This window comes from Helobdella robusta (assembly GCF_000326865.2).
Source record: "Helobdella robusta unplaced genomic scaffold HELROscaffold_4, whole genome shotgun sequence".
In the NCBI taxonomy this organism is placed as follows: Eukaryota; Metazoa; Annelida; class Clitellata; order Rhynchobdellida; family Glossiphoniidae; genus Helobdella; species Helobdella robusta.
This window is the reverse complement of record NW_008704902.1, coordinates 6,015,220-6,029,073: the sequence shown is the minus strand read 5'-3', so window position 1 is coordinate 6,029,073 and position 13,854 is coordinate 6,015,220. Positions and strand designations below refer to the sequence as shown.

At 33.0% G+C, this 13,854-nt stretch overlaps 2 protein-coding genes across 2 annotated transcripts; one reads left to right on the top strand and one right to left on the bottom strand.

Moving 5' to 3' along the window:
* Positions 1-9,731: 9,731 nt before the first annotated feature.
* On the bottom strand, positions 9,732-10,855 carry HELRODRAFT_162708 (hypothetical protein; the record flags this gene model as incomplete). Its single annotated transcript, XM_009024831.1, has 2 exons — positions 9,732-9,785; positions 10,322-10,855. The coding sequence occupies 2 exons, from the start codon at positions 10,853-10,855 to the stop codon at positions 9,732-9,734; spliced, it is 588 nt and encodes a 195-aa protein (XP_009023079.1).
* A 604-nt stretch (positions 10,856-11,459) lies between these two features.
* On the top strand, positions 11,460-12,957 carry HELRODRAFT_162707 (hypothetical protein; the record flags this gene model as incomplete). Its single annotated transcript, XM_009024830.1, has 2 exons — positions 11,460-12,166; positions 12,243-12,957. The coding sequence occupies 2 exons, from the start codon at positions 11,460-11,462 to the stop codon at positions 12,955-12,957; spliced, it is 1,422 nt and encodes a 473-aa protein (XP_009023078.1).
* Positions 12,958-13,854: the final 897 nt, after the last annotated feature.

Genomic DNA, 13,854 nt, shown 5'->3' with positions numbered 1-13,854 from the left:
CGTTTAAAAAATTTATTATATTAATTATATGGAGCAGAATAAAAATAAACTAATGATAAAATAAAAATATAGTAGGTTATTGACTTGTTGGTGAATTTTATTGTAGCAAAAACATGTTCGTGTATGTGATGCAATCATGCTTGTTAGCGTATTTCTAAGCAAATTTATTTAAATATCCTGTCAATATTGATTGTATGGTATCTTGTATTTTGATGTTCGAAAGTGCATACAAAGAGAAATGTAGTTATGAGAAATTTAAAAAGTTTAAACGTTAAAAAAACATTTACTGACAAAAGAAGAAAAAATTTATAATAAGGTTGCTGACATGCTGATGAAATTCATTAACAATATTTCAGACAAACGTGTTTATAAACATTCCGAATAAAATGTTTATACGCGTTGCAGAATCTTCAACCTGATTAAGAATGCTTTAAAACTGCAAACATTAGGCACGCGCTTAAAGCTAATACAACTATACTAGTATACAACAATAATGATAATAATAATATTAACAATAATAATAATGAGAACATCCTTTTGTTTTCATTTTAAAACATACATTGTTGTTAATGTAAATTATATAGATAATCTACAATGCTCGCCATACATTTTAAATGGGCACAAAGAGAAATAGAAACAGCATTAAATTATGTTTAAATCGTGTCCCTGTCACAGTAATAATAATAATAATAATAATAATAATGACATTAATAATAATAATGACAATAATAACATCAATAGATGTTTGTTGGCGAATGTGGGATTCATTTTGACGGCGAGAAATGTGAAAAACCTCAGTTGACAAGGGCTGATTTATTGACTGGTTGATGAAGTTAATATGATGAAGACAAGCAAAAAAAATGACGATAATGAGGATGATGGTGATGAGGATGATGATAACAAAGGGAGAAGAAGAAAGTGATGATGAGGATGAAGAAAAAGAAAAAGAGGATTGTGGTGATGATGATGGTGGTGGTAGTGGTGGTGATGATGATGATGATGATGATGGTGGTGGTGGTGATGACGACGATGATTATGATGGCGATGATGTTGATGATGATGATGAATAGTTGAGCGAAGGCGAATGAGTTGGTGAAGATAAGATGATTGAGATGTATTGAGTGTTCCTTACGCGATGACAGTAAGTTCATAGAAGACTCTCAGTTTGACAAGAAATGATGCATTAGAAAATAAGCGAGACAAGTTGCTCGGCTAATCTGTTTTGAAGGAGCTGAAAAAAGGTAATTGTACACCAGAATTCCGCAGAACAGAATTAAAGTAAAATCCATTCTAAATATTAGGCATTACATCGCCTCCAAACTCAGCAATCAACTTAAATTATAATCTTCATTCCAAGATGCCTAAAAATATTAATATTCAATTATCATTTGTCATTTGTTTATTTTTTTTATTCTATTTCTCTATCCCTTAATTTTCTTATTGAGTCATTAATTAATTAACTAATTCATTCATTCCTTTACTTATCAGTTTCTAAAATCGTTACTCAATTTCCCATATGTAACCCTTTTAACACTGTTTGTTTGTTTATTTTTGTTATAGTATTGTCTTGTGTGCTGTAAAAGAATCTGCGTCTGTCAGATTTTGATTTTTGGAAAAATAAAAACAGACAGAGAATTGCAGTAGTCGAGAGGAAATAGTATTGTTACAAGACATCGTGCTAAAGCAGAAGTCAATTGATAGATACAGTCAAATGTGGCGAAGGGATGAGAATTAGTCGTGGCATGCTTTGATGAGAGCGAAGGTCTGAGTTTGGCAAAGAAAAGAGTCGAACGCTCATTCGTATAAAGCTGGTTGATGTTGACAGCTGCTGTCTAGAAATTAAAACGCTATAGTAATATCTCACGGTTTTTAAGTCATGCCTGACTAATTGTAGACAGGAGATATCAGGATGTCCCGCGTTGGGCATACTACAGCAATCACATCCACTTGAAAACTGCCGAAGCAATGTTCGAAACAACTGCAAATTAACGAACGTAAAAAAACATTAAGCATTTAGATCAACCAACCAGACAAATATTAATGAACGAAAATTACAAAAACCACAAGAACGGCTGAAGATGAGTCAAACCGAAGTATATTAATATAACCTATATAATGCGTAACGAATTCTAACAAATTTCTCATCCATTTTGATTAACTGATAAACAAACACAAAATCATATTTTAAAAATTTAAAAAGATGAGCCGGGAAGATTTAAAAGTTAAAAATTCCCCAGATTTTATGAACTATAGTATTGCTTTATACATATGTAGTATACAATACTAAACACTCCCCTACTACAAGTCCACACACACAACACACACAACGCACACACGTGAAAACTTGCAGGAATTTAGAAATTTGAACAGATGAACGTATAAAAAGATTTGTTTTTTTAATATGTTCAAATGCGCAACAACAATTTTTTCTATCACAATTTTACATTCAAATATTAAAAGAATAAAAACAAAAATCTTAAGGTGGAACAACTTGGTTGACGCGTCTAAGAAATTTTTATTGCGATTTTATGGGTATTTTTAAAGATTAATTATCATTCTGTTAAATAAGGCATCTTGAAGGGAAGACATTTAAAGAAAATTAATTACTGAAAAGTTATTTTTATCTTACGCTATGCGCAAACATGCGTGTTCGTTCCTTTGCCTAGCTTGCTTACCTATCTCTGTTTTGCTTCATGTCTGTTTTGCTTCATCTTTGAATATTTGTAATTGTGTGTGTGAACGTGTTGATGTGTGTGTGTGTGTTTTGTGTGTTTATACATCTATGTGCATTTGTATTTTTATGTTTACTCCGTTAATGTTTGTGCATTTATACATACAAAAAATTTTTTGCTGCTGATGTTGAAATATGGTAGGTCATCGGTTCCTGTCATACGTTCCATATGCTCTTTATATTCTTTTTGGTTTTATTCTGACAGTGACTTTACTATTCAATCCAGAAATCTTTACAAATATAAAAATGCGACCAGTGGCATTATGAGCGTTATTTGTATTAAAAGTTAGTAAAAGTTGTTGTTTCAAGGAAAAATTGACTTAACCAGAAAAGTCATCGACTTTTTTTTGAAAACTCCCCCTCCGATCATCGATTATTTTAAATTCCACAACCTTCGCTCGTCATAGGTCATAAATTTTTGAAAATCTTAAATCCCCTCGTTTAAGTTGTCTAGATCTGCCACTGAATGCGAGGATCATTTTTAAGGCAGTTCAACCTTCGTGATTAAAAATTCTCAAAAAAACTATTTCGAAAAAATTTGAATTAAAAAATTAATTTGTCTCAACGATGAAGATAGCATTTTTGGAAGTGACAATCAGTGATGTTTATAATGTTTAAATTTCTCTAACGAATAATTTTACGAATTTATAAAAAAGAAGCTAACAAATCAAATTCATTGACCATCTACCGACAAATGAAAAATCACTGTTAACGGTTGTGAACGTTGAGCATTGAATAACGAGCAACGTGCAGTACTTACAGTCGTTCCTCATGACAACAACAACGCTGCTGCTGCTGTTGCTGTAGTTGTTGTTGTCATGAAGATGTGTGAGAGATGATGGAGTATAAAGAAGATGTGCCAATGTTTCCAGGAGGTCACTTGAAGGTTACTGAGGTGGATTGCTGGAGCTGTCTGTTGAATGACCAAAGTTCACAAAGATTCCGTAGGAATAACATTGTTAGAATAAATCTATAACAATACTTTGATAGTAAAGCTACCAACTATCATTAATTAATTATTAACAACTTCAACAGGCCATCAACGATATAACAGCTTGGAGTATCAAATGGCAGTTGCCACTCTCTCCGAGTAAATGCTGTCATTGCTCATTTCTTCCATCTTCGAGATCAACATTAGTTCCACATCAATATTATATAGATCAACATCTTCTCAGTTGTACAAATGACTTCAGAGATCTTGGTGTGATAGTGGACAGCAAATTCAACTTTAATGCGCCTATCAACAACATAATGCTTCTTCAAGGCTTCTTCCCGCGCTCGCTTAATCGTCAAATGTTTCACATCTAAGAATAAGGATCTACTTGTGAAGGCTTTTTGCAGTTATGTACGTCCTCTACTTGAATACTGCTCACCGCTATGGAATCCGCACTACAAATATCAAATAACCAAGATTGAAAATGTTCAGAGAAGATTTACCAAATTCATTCCGTCCATTCGTCATCTTCCATATTTGTCTAGATTGCAAGCGGTAGGACTACAAACACTTGAGCGGCGTAGATTGGTTCTTGATTTGTGCTTGCTGTACAAAATACTACACAACCTCATCAACACAGATTTAAATGGTTTTTTCATCCCTTCACATTATCTGTCAACTCGCGGTCACCCATGTCGACTGCAAGATTTCAACGCTGGAGACAACGTAACAAAATATTTCTACTGTATCCGGATTATCCAAGTGTGGAATGCATTGCCGGCAGACGTAGTGTCTTCAACTTCACTTGCTGTCTTCAAAAATCATTTACTCACTATTGATTTAAATAGATTTTTAATTATAATGTGATTTATTGTTAAATTACGTTTAATATTTACATATATGCCTAACTAACTCTGTTGGCTAAAACTGTCATATCATTTACCAATTATAATATCAGTAGTACATTTTTTAAGTTATGAAGTTATCTTCTATGTTTGACTATAAACTTTTTCATTATTCATTACGATCATTGTGCATCGATCTCTGTTATTATCCTATGTTTTTACTTAATTCATAGACGTACGATTCATTTTTCGAACATTTTTTTCATTTTTCTTACCGGATAAGTGGTTTTTTTTAGCCCTCTGGTTTTGTGAATAAATAAATAAATAAATAAACAATTTTTAATAAAATTTTACTTAATAAACTCTTTATAAAAAATTTGATTAACTTTGTTTCATTAAGCGAGTGAAACACATAAAAAAAATCGTTTTATTACCGGAATGTATTTGTATGCAAATTTGTACACAGGGCAAACATGGGAATATAAAGAACCAGATGATGAAAGGTCACATCAGTACATGAGGGGAACAGTAATTGTAATAGCCTGTCTTGCAGGATTGCACGCAATACAGTGAACTTCAAGTGATTCATGTCTTATGAGCCTTGCATGTCAGATTCTTTCCTCCCTACTGGTTATAGTGCTGCTCAATGATTAAGCACAGAAAGTTTTACTGTGCCAACCATCCGTATATTTGTTAGCGTTGTATGATCATACAAAAGAATTTTTTATTGTTGTCTACAAGTTTGGTTTAATTTTTTAACAAGCTGCATTTTAATATATAATTAATAATGATTTTAATAATTTTTTATGACAGTAAATTTTAATGTTGGACAGAATTGTGTAATGACGTTTGATTTTTTGCATCCAAAATATTTCATGAATTCATAAAAAATTCTGAAATTATATCATAAATATTTAGCGCAATAAAATTTGTTAAAATAGTCTGTACCAAATTTTATCATAAATATTTAGCGCAATAAAATTTGTTAAAATAGTCTGTACCAAATTTTATCGATAATTTAGAATTAGAATAATAAATGGTACTTATTACTGAACATATGCGTGCACGTAAGTACGACACTAAAGTCCGTGCATTTGTATGCACATATTTATTCATATATTGGAAATGGATTTTATGTACACGGTGGCCTATACAAGCATATATTTTTCAGTCTCCGAAGACTAAATTATTTTATCTTATGAATTAGTTTCTTAAATAAATTATTTCAATCAAATAAACTATTTGTGTAATTATTAACAATAATTGGCCAACGAGTTAACTTGCGCCATGTCTCACGCTGCTATTACACAACGACATGGTCCGACCTACATGTAGGTTCAAGTCGACTCACTAATATGTACTCGATTAAGGCATCCATTAAATGAGAAACAGTGTGCGCTTGTGTGTGTGTCGGTGTTTATATGTGTGTGTCGGTGTTTGTATGTGTGTGTCGGTGTTTGTATGTGTGTGTCGATATTTGTATGTGTGTGTCAGTGTTTGTATGTGTGTGTCGGTGTTTGTATGTGTGTGTTTGTTTGTTTATTTGTGAATGTGTGTGGGCGTGTGTGTGTGTGTGTATGTATGCGTGTGTGTGTGCGTGTATGTGTGTTTGCGTGTATGTGTGCGTGTATGTATGTGTGCGTGTATGTGTGCGTGTATGTGTGCGTTCGAGCGTGCGTGTGAGATTTTTTTGTGTATAGTTCAGTTTGGTTTTTATTATTTTTAATGAAACCTGGAACAAAATGATCAAGGTGCATTCAATTTGTATATACTATATTAATGTGTGTGTGTGTATATATATATATATATAATGTAATAATGTGTGAATATTACTGTTTATTATATTAATTTACACTTTTGAGTTAAATATTTTACAAAAGAACTATGAAATAAAATAGAACTTTTTCAGCAACAAAGTTTTCAATCAGTGGAACAGCTTAAATAATGTGCAGTGCTAGCAGAATCGAAAAATATTTTTAAAAGGGAACTGTCCAAATTAGAATTCTAACAGGAGTGGCTTTAAACAGATGATTAGTCTTTGAGCCACTATAATTTCTGTTATTCTATGTTATGTTATGTCATGTCAAATATCATAGTTGTTCTACCAAGCAGAAAATGTTATCAAACTGTGTAAAATAAAAATAGAAACAATATATCGAATAATTCCTCTATTTAACTAACATCAACAATCTCTTAGCAACAATGATAAAAAAATTTCAACGTAAAAAATTACGTCAGCAACAACATCAACATCGTTGGCAACAACCTAAACTTCTTCAACATCATTGACAACAACATCAACATCACCAACAACATCAACATCGTTGGCAACAACATCAACAACAACAACATCACAACCAGTTTTGCCGAGTTGCGTACCACACAGAGCCTCAACAAATCGCCAACCACCTCACTCGCATCCTGAATGCCGGCAATAAACAACAGTTGAACCGAAAATAACAACAATCATGAACAAAATTGTTGATGGAAGGTTAAAGAATGAAGCCGATGACTGCAGAATGACTTGACATCACATCACATTAACCTGCTCTGCCAACACTGTAAACAACAGCAGCAGCTGCAACAACAACAACAGACAACAACAACAACACTAGTACTAACAACAACATTAATAACAACAACACTACAGACAACAACAACAACAGACAACAACAACGAATATAATCAACAATTGTTAACAACAATTCAAGCAAAGAGAACAAAAAAGCTACAAGCAGGTCGAAATTGCTCATGACTTTTCTATTCAAAGATTCACAACCTGTTCAGGTTTTTCATTAAAAATTCAATATGTATTGATTAAAATGTTTCAATCAGTGTGTGATGGACGTTTTATCAATTAGTCTGGCGCTCCAGCAACGTTTTTTTCGTGTAAATTGTGTCCAACTTGATTGGCATGTGGTTGTCTTGAATGTTGAGTATCGCAGTGCTACGGCTTACAATCGATGACAAATAACGAAGATAAAAAATATAACAAGATAACAATAATTAATTGATGATAACTAATTCCGACCATTCCAGCAGTTACAATAATATGTACCTTGTATGCTGGCTACTATCTTCTATTCCTGAAGAGCAATTTGGCTTCTAATTACTAATAAGTTATATAACCCACCGCAGAAATTAAGACTGAACTTTATTAAATTGGAATCAAATATTAATATATAAAAAGTCATTTTGCAGTAAACATTTAGTTCAAGAGTTCAAAAGTTTTATTTGAAACAATCACAATGAAAGGAATTAATATTTTCGTATTTCAGTTCTTATTTTAATAAAAGTTTTAAAATTAATTTTCTCAAAATGTATGCTTTATTTGTCATAATTAAATAAAAACCAGTGATGGACCCGACCGCAGAGCAATGCCTTCTTATGAAAAAACAAATTTTATGGGGACATGGAAGTAATGTTTAAAAAGTTAAAGGGCATTCTCAAAAAACAAAAAGAGTTGTGTAACACTGGCCTAAATAATGAAATTGTGTGTGTGTGTTTGTGTATGCGTTTGTGTGTTTGCGTGTGCAGTGTGTATGTGTGTGTGCATGCGTGTGCGTGTTAAAAAGTTAGTCTATTCTTGCACCGCAGAACTCAATTTGATTGATAAATGTGCATGTGTACAATGTACATAATGATGGGGTTGATGAGGCTATCGACCTGCCTCATCAGCCTGATTCGAAGCTTAGCTTACTCTTCTTATACACATGTTTTTGCCAGATTATACATACCAAAGTTCCAAATTAAATTTATTTAAATACAATTAATTAAAGGAAATAATATTTCGTAATTTTACATTCTTGTCAAGCACTAGACAAGCCATCTAGATTTCAATTCAATCTTATATTATTCATTAAAATACATTTTGGTGAAGTAAAATAATTACATTTTGGTGCCCCAGTCTGAGTCGATCAATCTTTGGAATGTTTAAAAATTTTAGGTTACGAAATTACTGAAAATCGATCAATCACTTAAGATCTCATTGTATCATTCCCATTTCGTTCATACTAATAAACGCAGCTTGGATTAATTAGAATAATCATTGAGTGCCATAAGGTTGCACCAATGAATTTCAAAAATAGATTATTATTTTGACCTTTTATAATATTCAATTTTTTATTTTTGCATAGAATAATAAAAATGTTGAGGTGAAATTGGATGCATTATTTAGGTACTGGTTTTGTAGAAACATTTCGAACGATGTTAGTACGGAATAATTTCTTAAATAAAGTGTTGATGAATAGAAGGAATAGGTAATCAAATCACTACAACCATGGTAAGAAACCAAACATAGAAGAACACATTGAATTATACATAAAAATTGAGTTGGTTCCAGCACCAGTTATAATGTGTGTGTGACGTTATTTATGCTTCTGTTCTTAGCATAGTTTATAATAGGAAAATACGAAAGGACAATAACTGCATAACATGTCATGATGAGAGCTAAAAATATGGAATTTAATAGTACAAAGATTTACCGCTTGGTCAACCATAAGTGGTGGTATTGAAGTGCAATTTATATACCATCTCAACGAGTGGCCTACTGGTATCGTGGATATATATATATATATATATATATATATATATATATATATATATATATATATATATATATATATATATATATACAATTTTTAGGTTTTGTCTTGTTCTCCTCGACAATCCTAGTCCAATATTTGTGACGTTTCTCTGAAAAGAGTTTTGATTTATTTTTCAAAGCACATCTCCATTCCTCACGATGAACTTGTTACAAACTATTTTTAAAAATTCGTTCTTTCCTTCTACAAGCACGTTGACAAAACTTGCACTCATCATCAAACCACGGTGCCAAATTGACACGATTGGTGACTACCATATGGATTGGTACAACACTATTGATCACACAATTTATTTTGCTGGTAAACAACTGCAGTTCTTCATCAATATTCTCTGTTTAACATGGTTTTGATACTGGAGAGTCAAGAACAAGTTTAATGAATTCATCCTCATTTAGACGATTCCATAATTTGACTACTTTGTTATTCTTGACGTGCAATTTCGAGTCATTGATTGTGCAATTTTAATGAAACCATGATCAGAGTGGATTCCACTTGGATATACTATACAGTCTTGGACAGGAAGATCGACTGAAGTGACTATTAAATTCAGTGTACCACCATGTATGTGCGTAGGTTCTTTTACATGATTTTGAAACTGAAAATTTTCAAAACATCAATTAGCCTAGCGGCATGTGGATCGTTAGTCTTTTCAATGTGAACGTTGAAATCACCTGTCAAAATAATACAAGAACTTAATACTGTTACATTTTCTAGCACCAATATCAGCTCGTTAAAAAATAATGTAGATAATTGTGCAGAACCCGGTCTATAAATAGCGAGCAATATAAACTCCCGGTTGTTGGTTGTAAATTTGACCGCTAAAACCTCAAATGTGACAACTGCAAGTAAATCAATTTTTTTGCATCTCAAACTGTTACGGAAAAAGATTATTAATCCACCATGCAAAGGATCATAATTTCTCACACAATCCACAAAACGATAACCAGAAGGCATTGATAGTGCAATGGATGGATTATCTGAAGACCCATGCCAAGTTTCGGTTACAACGAATCGTAGATCAAATCATAAACAACATTAAACTTGGTAGAAATCGACCTTATATTTAATAGACCCAGATTTAATTCAACCTCATTAGAACCAGCAGATATATCAAAACCAAGACCTTCACCACTACTACCACCACCCATCACACTCTTAAAAGCAGCCCGGCCACAACCCAATCTGTCAAAATTTACTTTTTTCCAACCGGGAATCTTACAATCTTCCAACTTCCCGGAGAACCGCGAACCTTGAATAAAAAAATTTTATTAGCAACTTCCTGCATCTTAGCATCCTCTAGCAAAATTTTCAATTCACCTCTCTGTTCTTTAGTCAAGTCACGACTAATGCCAATTCGACCAAATTGATCAACCAGAGAACTTAATTTAAAAGTGCGTTTTATAATTTGATTCTTAACAGCGATATTGTCCAACTTGATAAGCAAAGATCTCGACGTGCCATCAGTTTTTTTACCCAATCTCACAATTTTTAGAACATTTTTATAAGACATGGCGTCATCCGTTAAGTGATTCAAAATTTTGAAAACTCGCTCTTTATCGTTGACACCTTCCGGCAGTCGAAATAACATTATATTTGTTTCTCTATCTTTCACATCGGACGCTCCAAGCAAAGTTTTATGCACATTTTTAACTTCAGCATTAAGAACGTCAACGTTCTTTTTGACTTCTTGACTAACAACCGAAGCAAAAGTTGACTTTATATCATGTTTTAATGACTGCATTATATATATATATATATATATATATATATATATATATATATATATATATATATAATTTATTTATTTCTTCAAAGACACAAAAAGTAAACAGAAAGATACTTGTAATAGTGCCTTAACTAAAAATTGTCAAAAATATTTCGACGAGAAAACTAAAATGACCAAACTTTTGCAAAAATATACAGACACATTGCATAGTTACACACATATATATATATAAATTATATAAATATATATATATATATATATATATATATATATATATCGCTCATCAGTAGCACGTGCCGGCCGCATTTTGATTTGCTCCGTATTTTTTCTTAATTTCATAGTTTAAAATCGAGTATTTAGTTTAAATTTAATTTCATTTAATAGAGAAAATTTTGACGAATTTAACGATATAATTTGTTTGCGTTAATTGTTTGAGACTTGCAAATTGAACTAAGAAATTTAATATTGTAAACGTTATTTAAGATGGCTAAAAATGTCACTTGTTCGTTGTGTGAAAACTCGTTCAGATTGAAGCTCGCCAATTTCACTGATGATATGTACGAAGTTACCAGGACTTGCATCAATATTAGATACTATTGCGATACGAGATTTGAAAAAAATGGAAGGAAACAACGATGAAATTATTAAAAAAATTGAAAAAATAGAGGAAAATAACGATGAAATTATTAAAAAAATTGAGGATCTGCATAAGAGCACCACTGCCGGCATCGACACCATTAAGTTGATTATAGCTGAAAATGAATTAAAACAGACCTTGTTGGATTATTCAGAGAAAAAACTTTGCACTGAAATTAACAACCTCAAGAGCGAATTGAATAAAACATTTGCAAGTGTTGTTGGTTCGGAGGTCAAAAAAAGTGTTGATAGCATCAACTTGGAGGTAAAGAATGTCAGCAAAACTATAAACACTGTTATTGAATCAAAGGAGAGAGAAACGAACATGATTGTTTTCCGATTGAAAGAGGGGGATGCTGATAAGACCAGTATAGAAAAAATAGTGAAACACATGACAAAGGGGACATGTGACCAGAAAAACATCGTCAAAATCTATCGACTTGGCAAAAAAAGTGACATCATTACTCGTCCGATTTTGATCAAATTTGACGATGGAAAAAACAAGGAATTGGTCCTAAGAAACAGTCACAGATTAAAATCCATTGGTGACGATTTGACGGGTATCGGTCTGAGCCACGATCTTACAAGTGAACAAAGGACTGAACTAAAACAGCTTGTCAGTAGTGCGAAGAAACAGGAATCTGAGGATAAAGAGGGAAAGTGCTACGTTTACCTGCAAGAAAACAATAAGTTTGATTAATGGACGTGTTGGCACTTGGTATTGCTTGGAACAGTTGGTAAAGGTACAATATGTTAATTTTTGCAGATTCGGACCTGGAAACAAGAAATATAATACTAATAAGAAGATGGTTAGGATTGGTTTGTTGAATGTCAGGTCTATCAACAATAAGGTTGTTGATGTCTATGGAATGATTTATGATGGCCTCGACATACTGGTTCTGTGTGAAACATGGCACGGGACCGAAGGTAATATTTCCGTTAGATTAGCTATGCCACCTGGTTTCACATTTGTGGATTTTGTCAGGCCGCATGACCCTGGTTACGGGGGTTTGGTAATTTATTTTAGAAGTGATTTAAAGTATAAAAAAATAAATCTCCCTTTATTTTCCAAGTTTGAAGCTCTGGCCATTAGATTGAAAATTGGAATTGACCAGTTCTGTTTAATTGCCCTCTACAGACCTGGCTCGGAACAGACGACTTCATTATTCTTTGAAGAGTTGATTTCTATGTTAGAGTTTATTAAAATGTCGGAGGCTCATGTCGTACTTATGGGTGATTTTAACATTTACGTTAAAAAGAGGGATAGTCCTTTCACTTTACGACTACATGAGATACTTGATATGTTCCAGTTGGTCAATCATGTTAATCAACAAACACATGTGTCGGGAGGTACGTTAGACCTAGTAATTTGTTCACAGGATTTTCCAATTCTTAATACTAAGATTGACCCGTGTTCGGTATACTCTGACCACAGTTACGTAGGTGTGAGAGTGGCGTTGAATCAAGTCCGACCAAAATAGTTGAAAGCATGTGTCAGACCGTGGAAAGATCTGAACGAAAAATGTTTTGTTGAAGCACTAGCAAACTCTCCTGTGGCAAACAAATGTCAATCTGATGATGTGGATTATGAATTTGCTCTGTTTAGTGGTGAAATTCAACAAATTTTTGACAATTTAGTGCCTATGCGGGTGATTTATCGTAGGCAGACAAATGCTGCACTTTAGTTTGATGGTGAGTGTAGACGTGCAAAGCGATTCTGTAGGAAGATGGAAAGAATTTATAGGAACCGTCCGGAAAGTGGGCGGAAAAAAAGATGGGCACTCTCATTAATGGCTAAAAACAAACTCTTTTCTGACAAGCGTACGCATTATTGGAACGATGTCGTAAGTAGTAACGGAAATCAAAGAAATCTTTGGGATGTTGCCAATAAAATGTTAGGTAAAAATTCGGCAAATGATTCATTTAATGATGACAACGCTCTAAACGCTGATCAGATTTTACAATTTTTTGAAGATAAAATTGCTAGGATAAAAGAAACAACAAATGCACATTCTGAATTTCCGCTTCAAGTAGTCTCGATGTTGAATAAATGCACGTTTTCATGCTTTCCGTTAATTACTGAAACTCAGTTGAGGGAAACGGTACTTAAATCACCAACGAAATCGTGCAGCCTGGACATAATCCCTACGCATATCTTTAAAAAATACTTGGACTCATTTGTCTGCTTTCTGACGAGTTTTTTAAACCTCTGTTTACGCGTTGGTAAATTTCCTTCTAGCTGTAAGCACGCGATAATTCAACCGATTTTGAAAAAAGCTAACTCAGATGCAAATGAGGTGAGTAACTACAGACCAATATCAAACCTTTACTTTGTTTCAAAGGTTTTGGAGCGTGTTGTTCTTGATTTCCTGATGAAT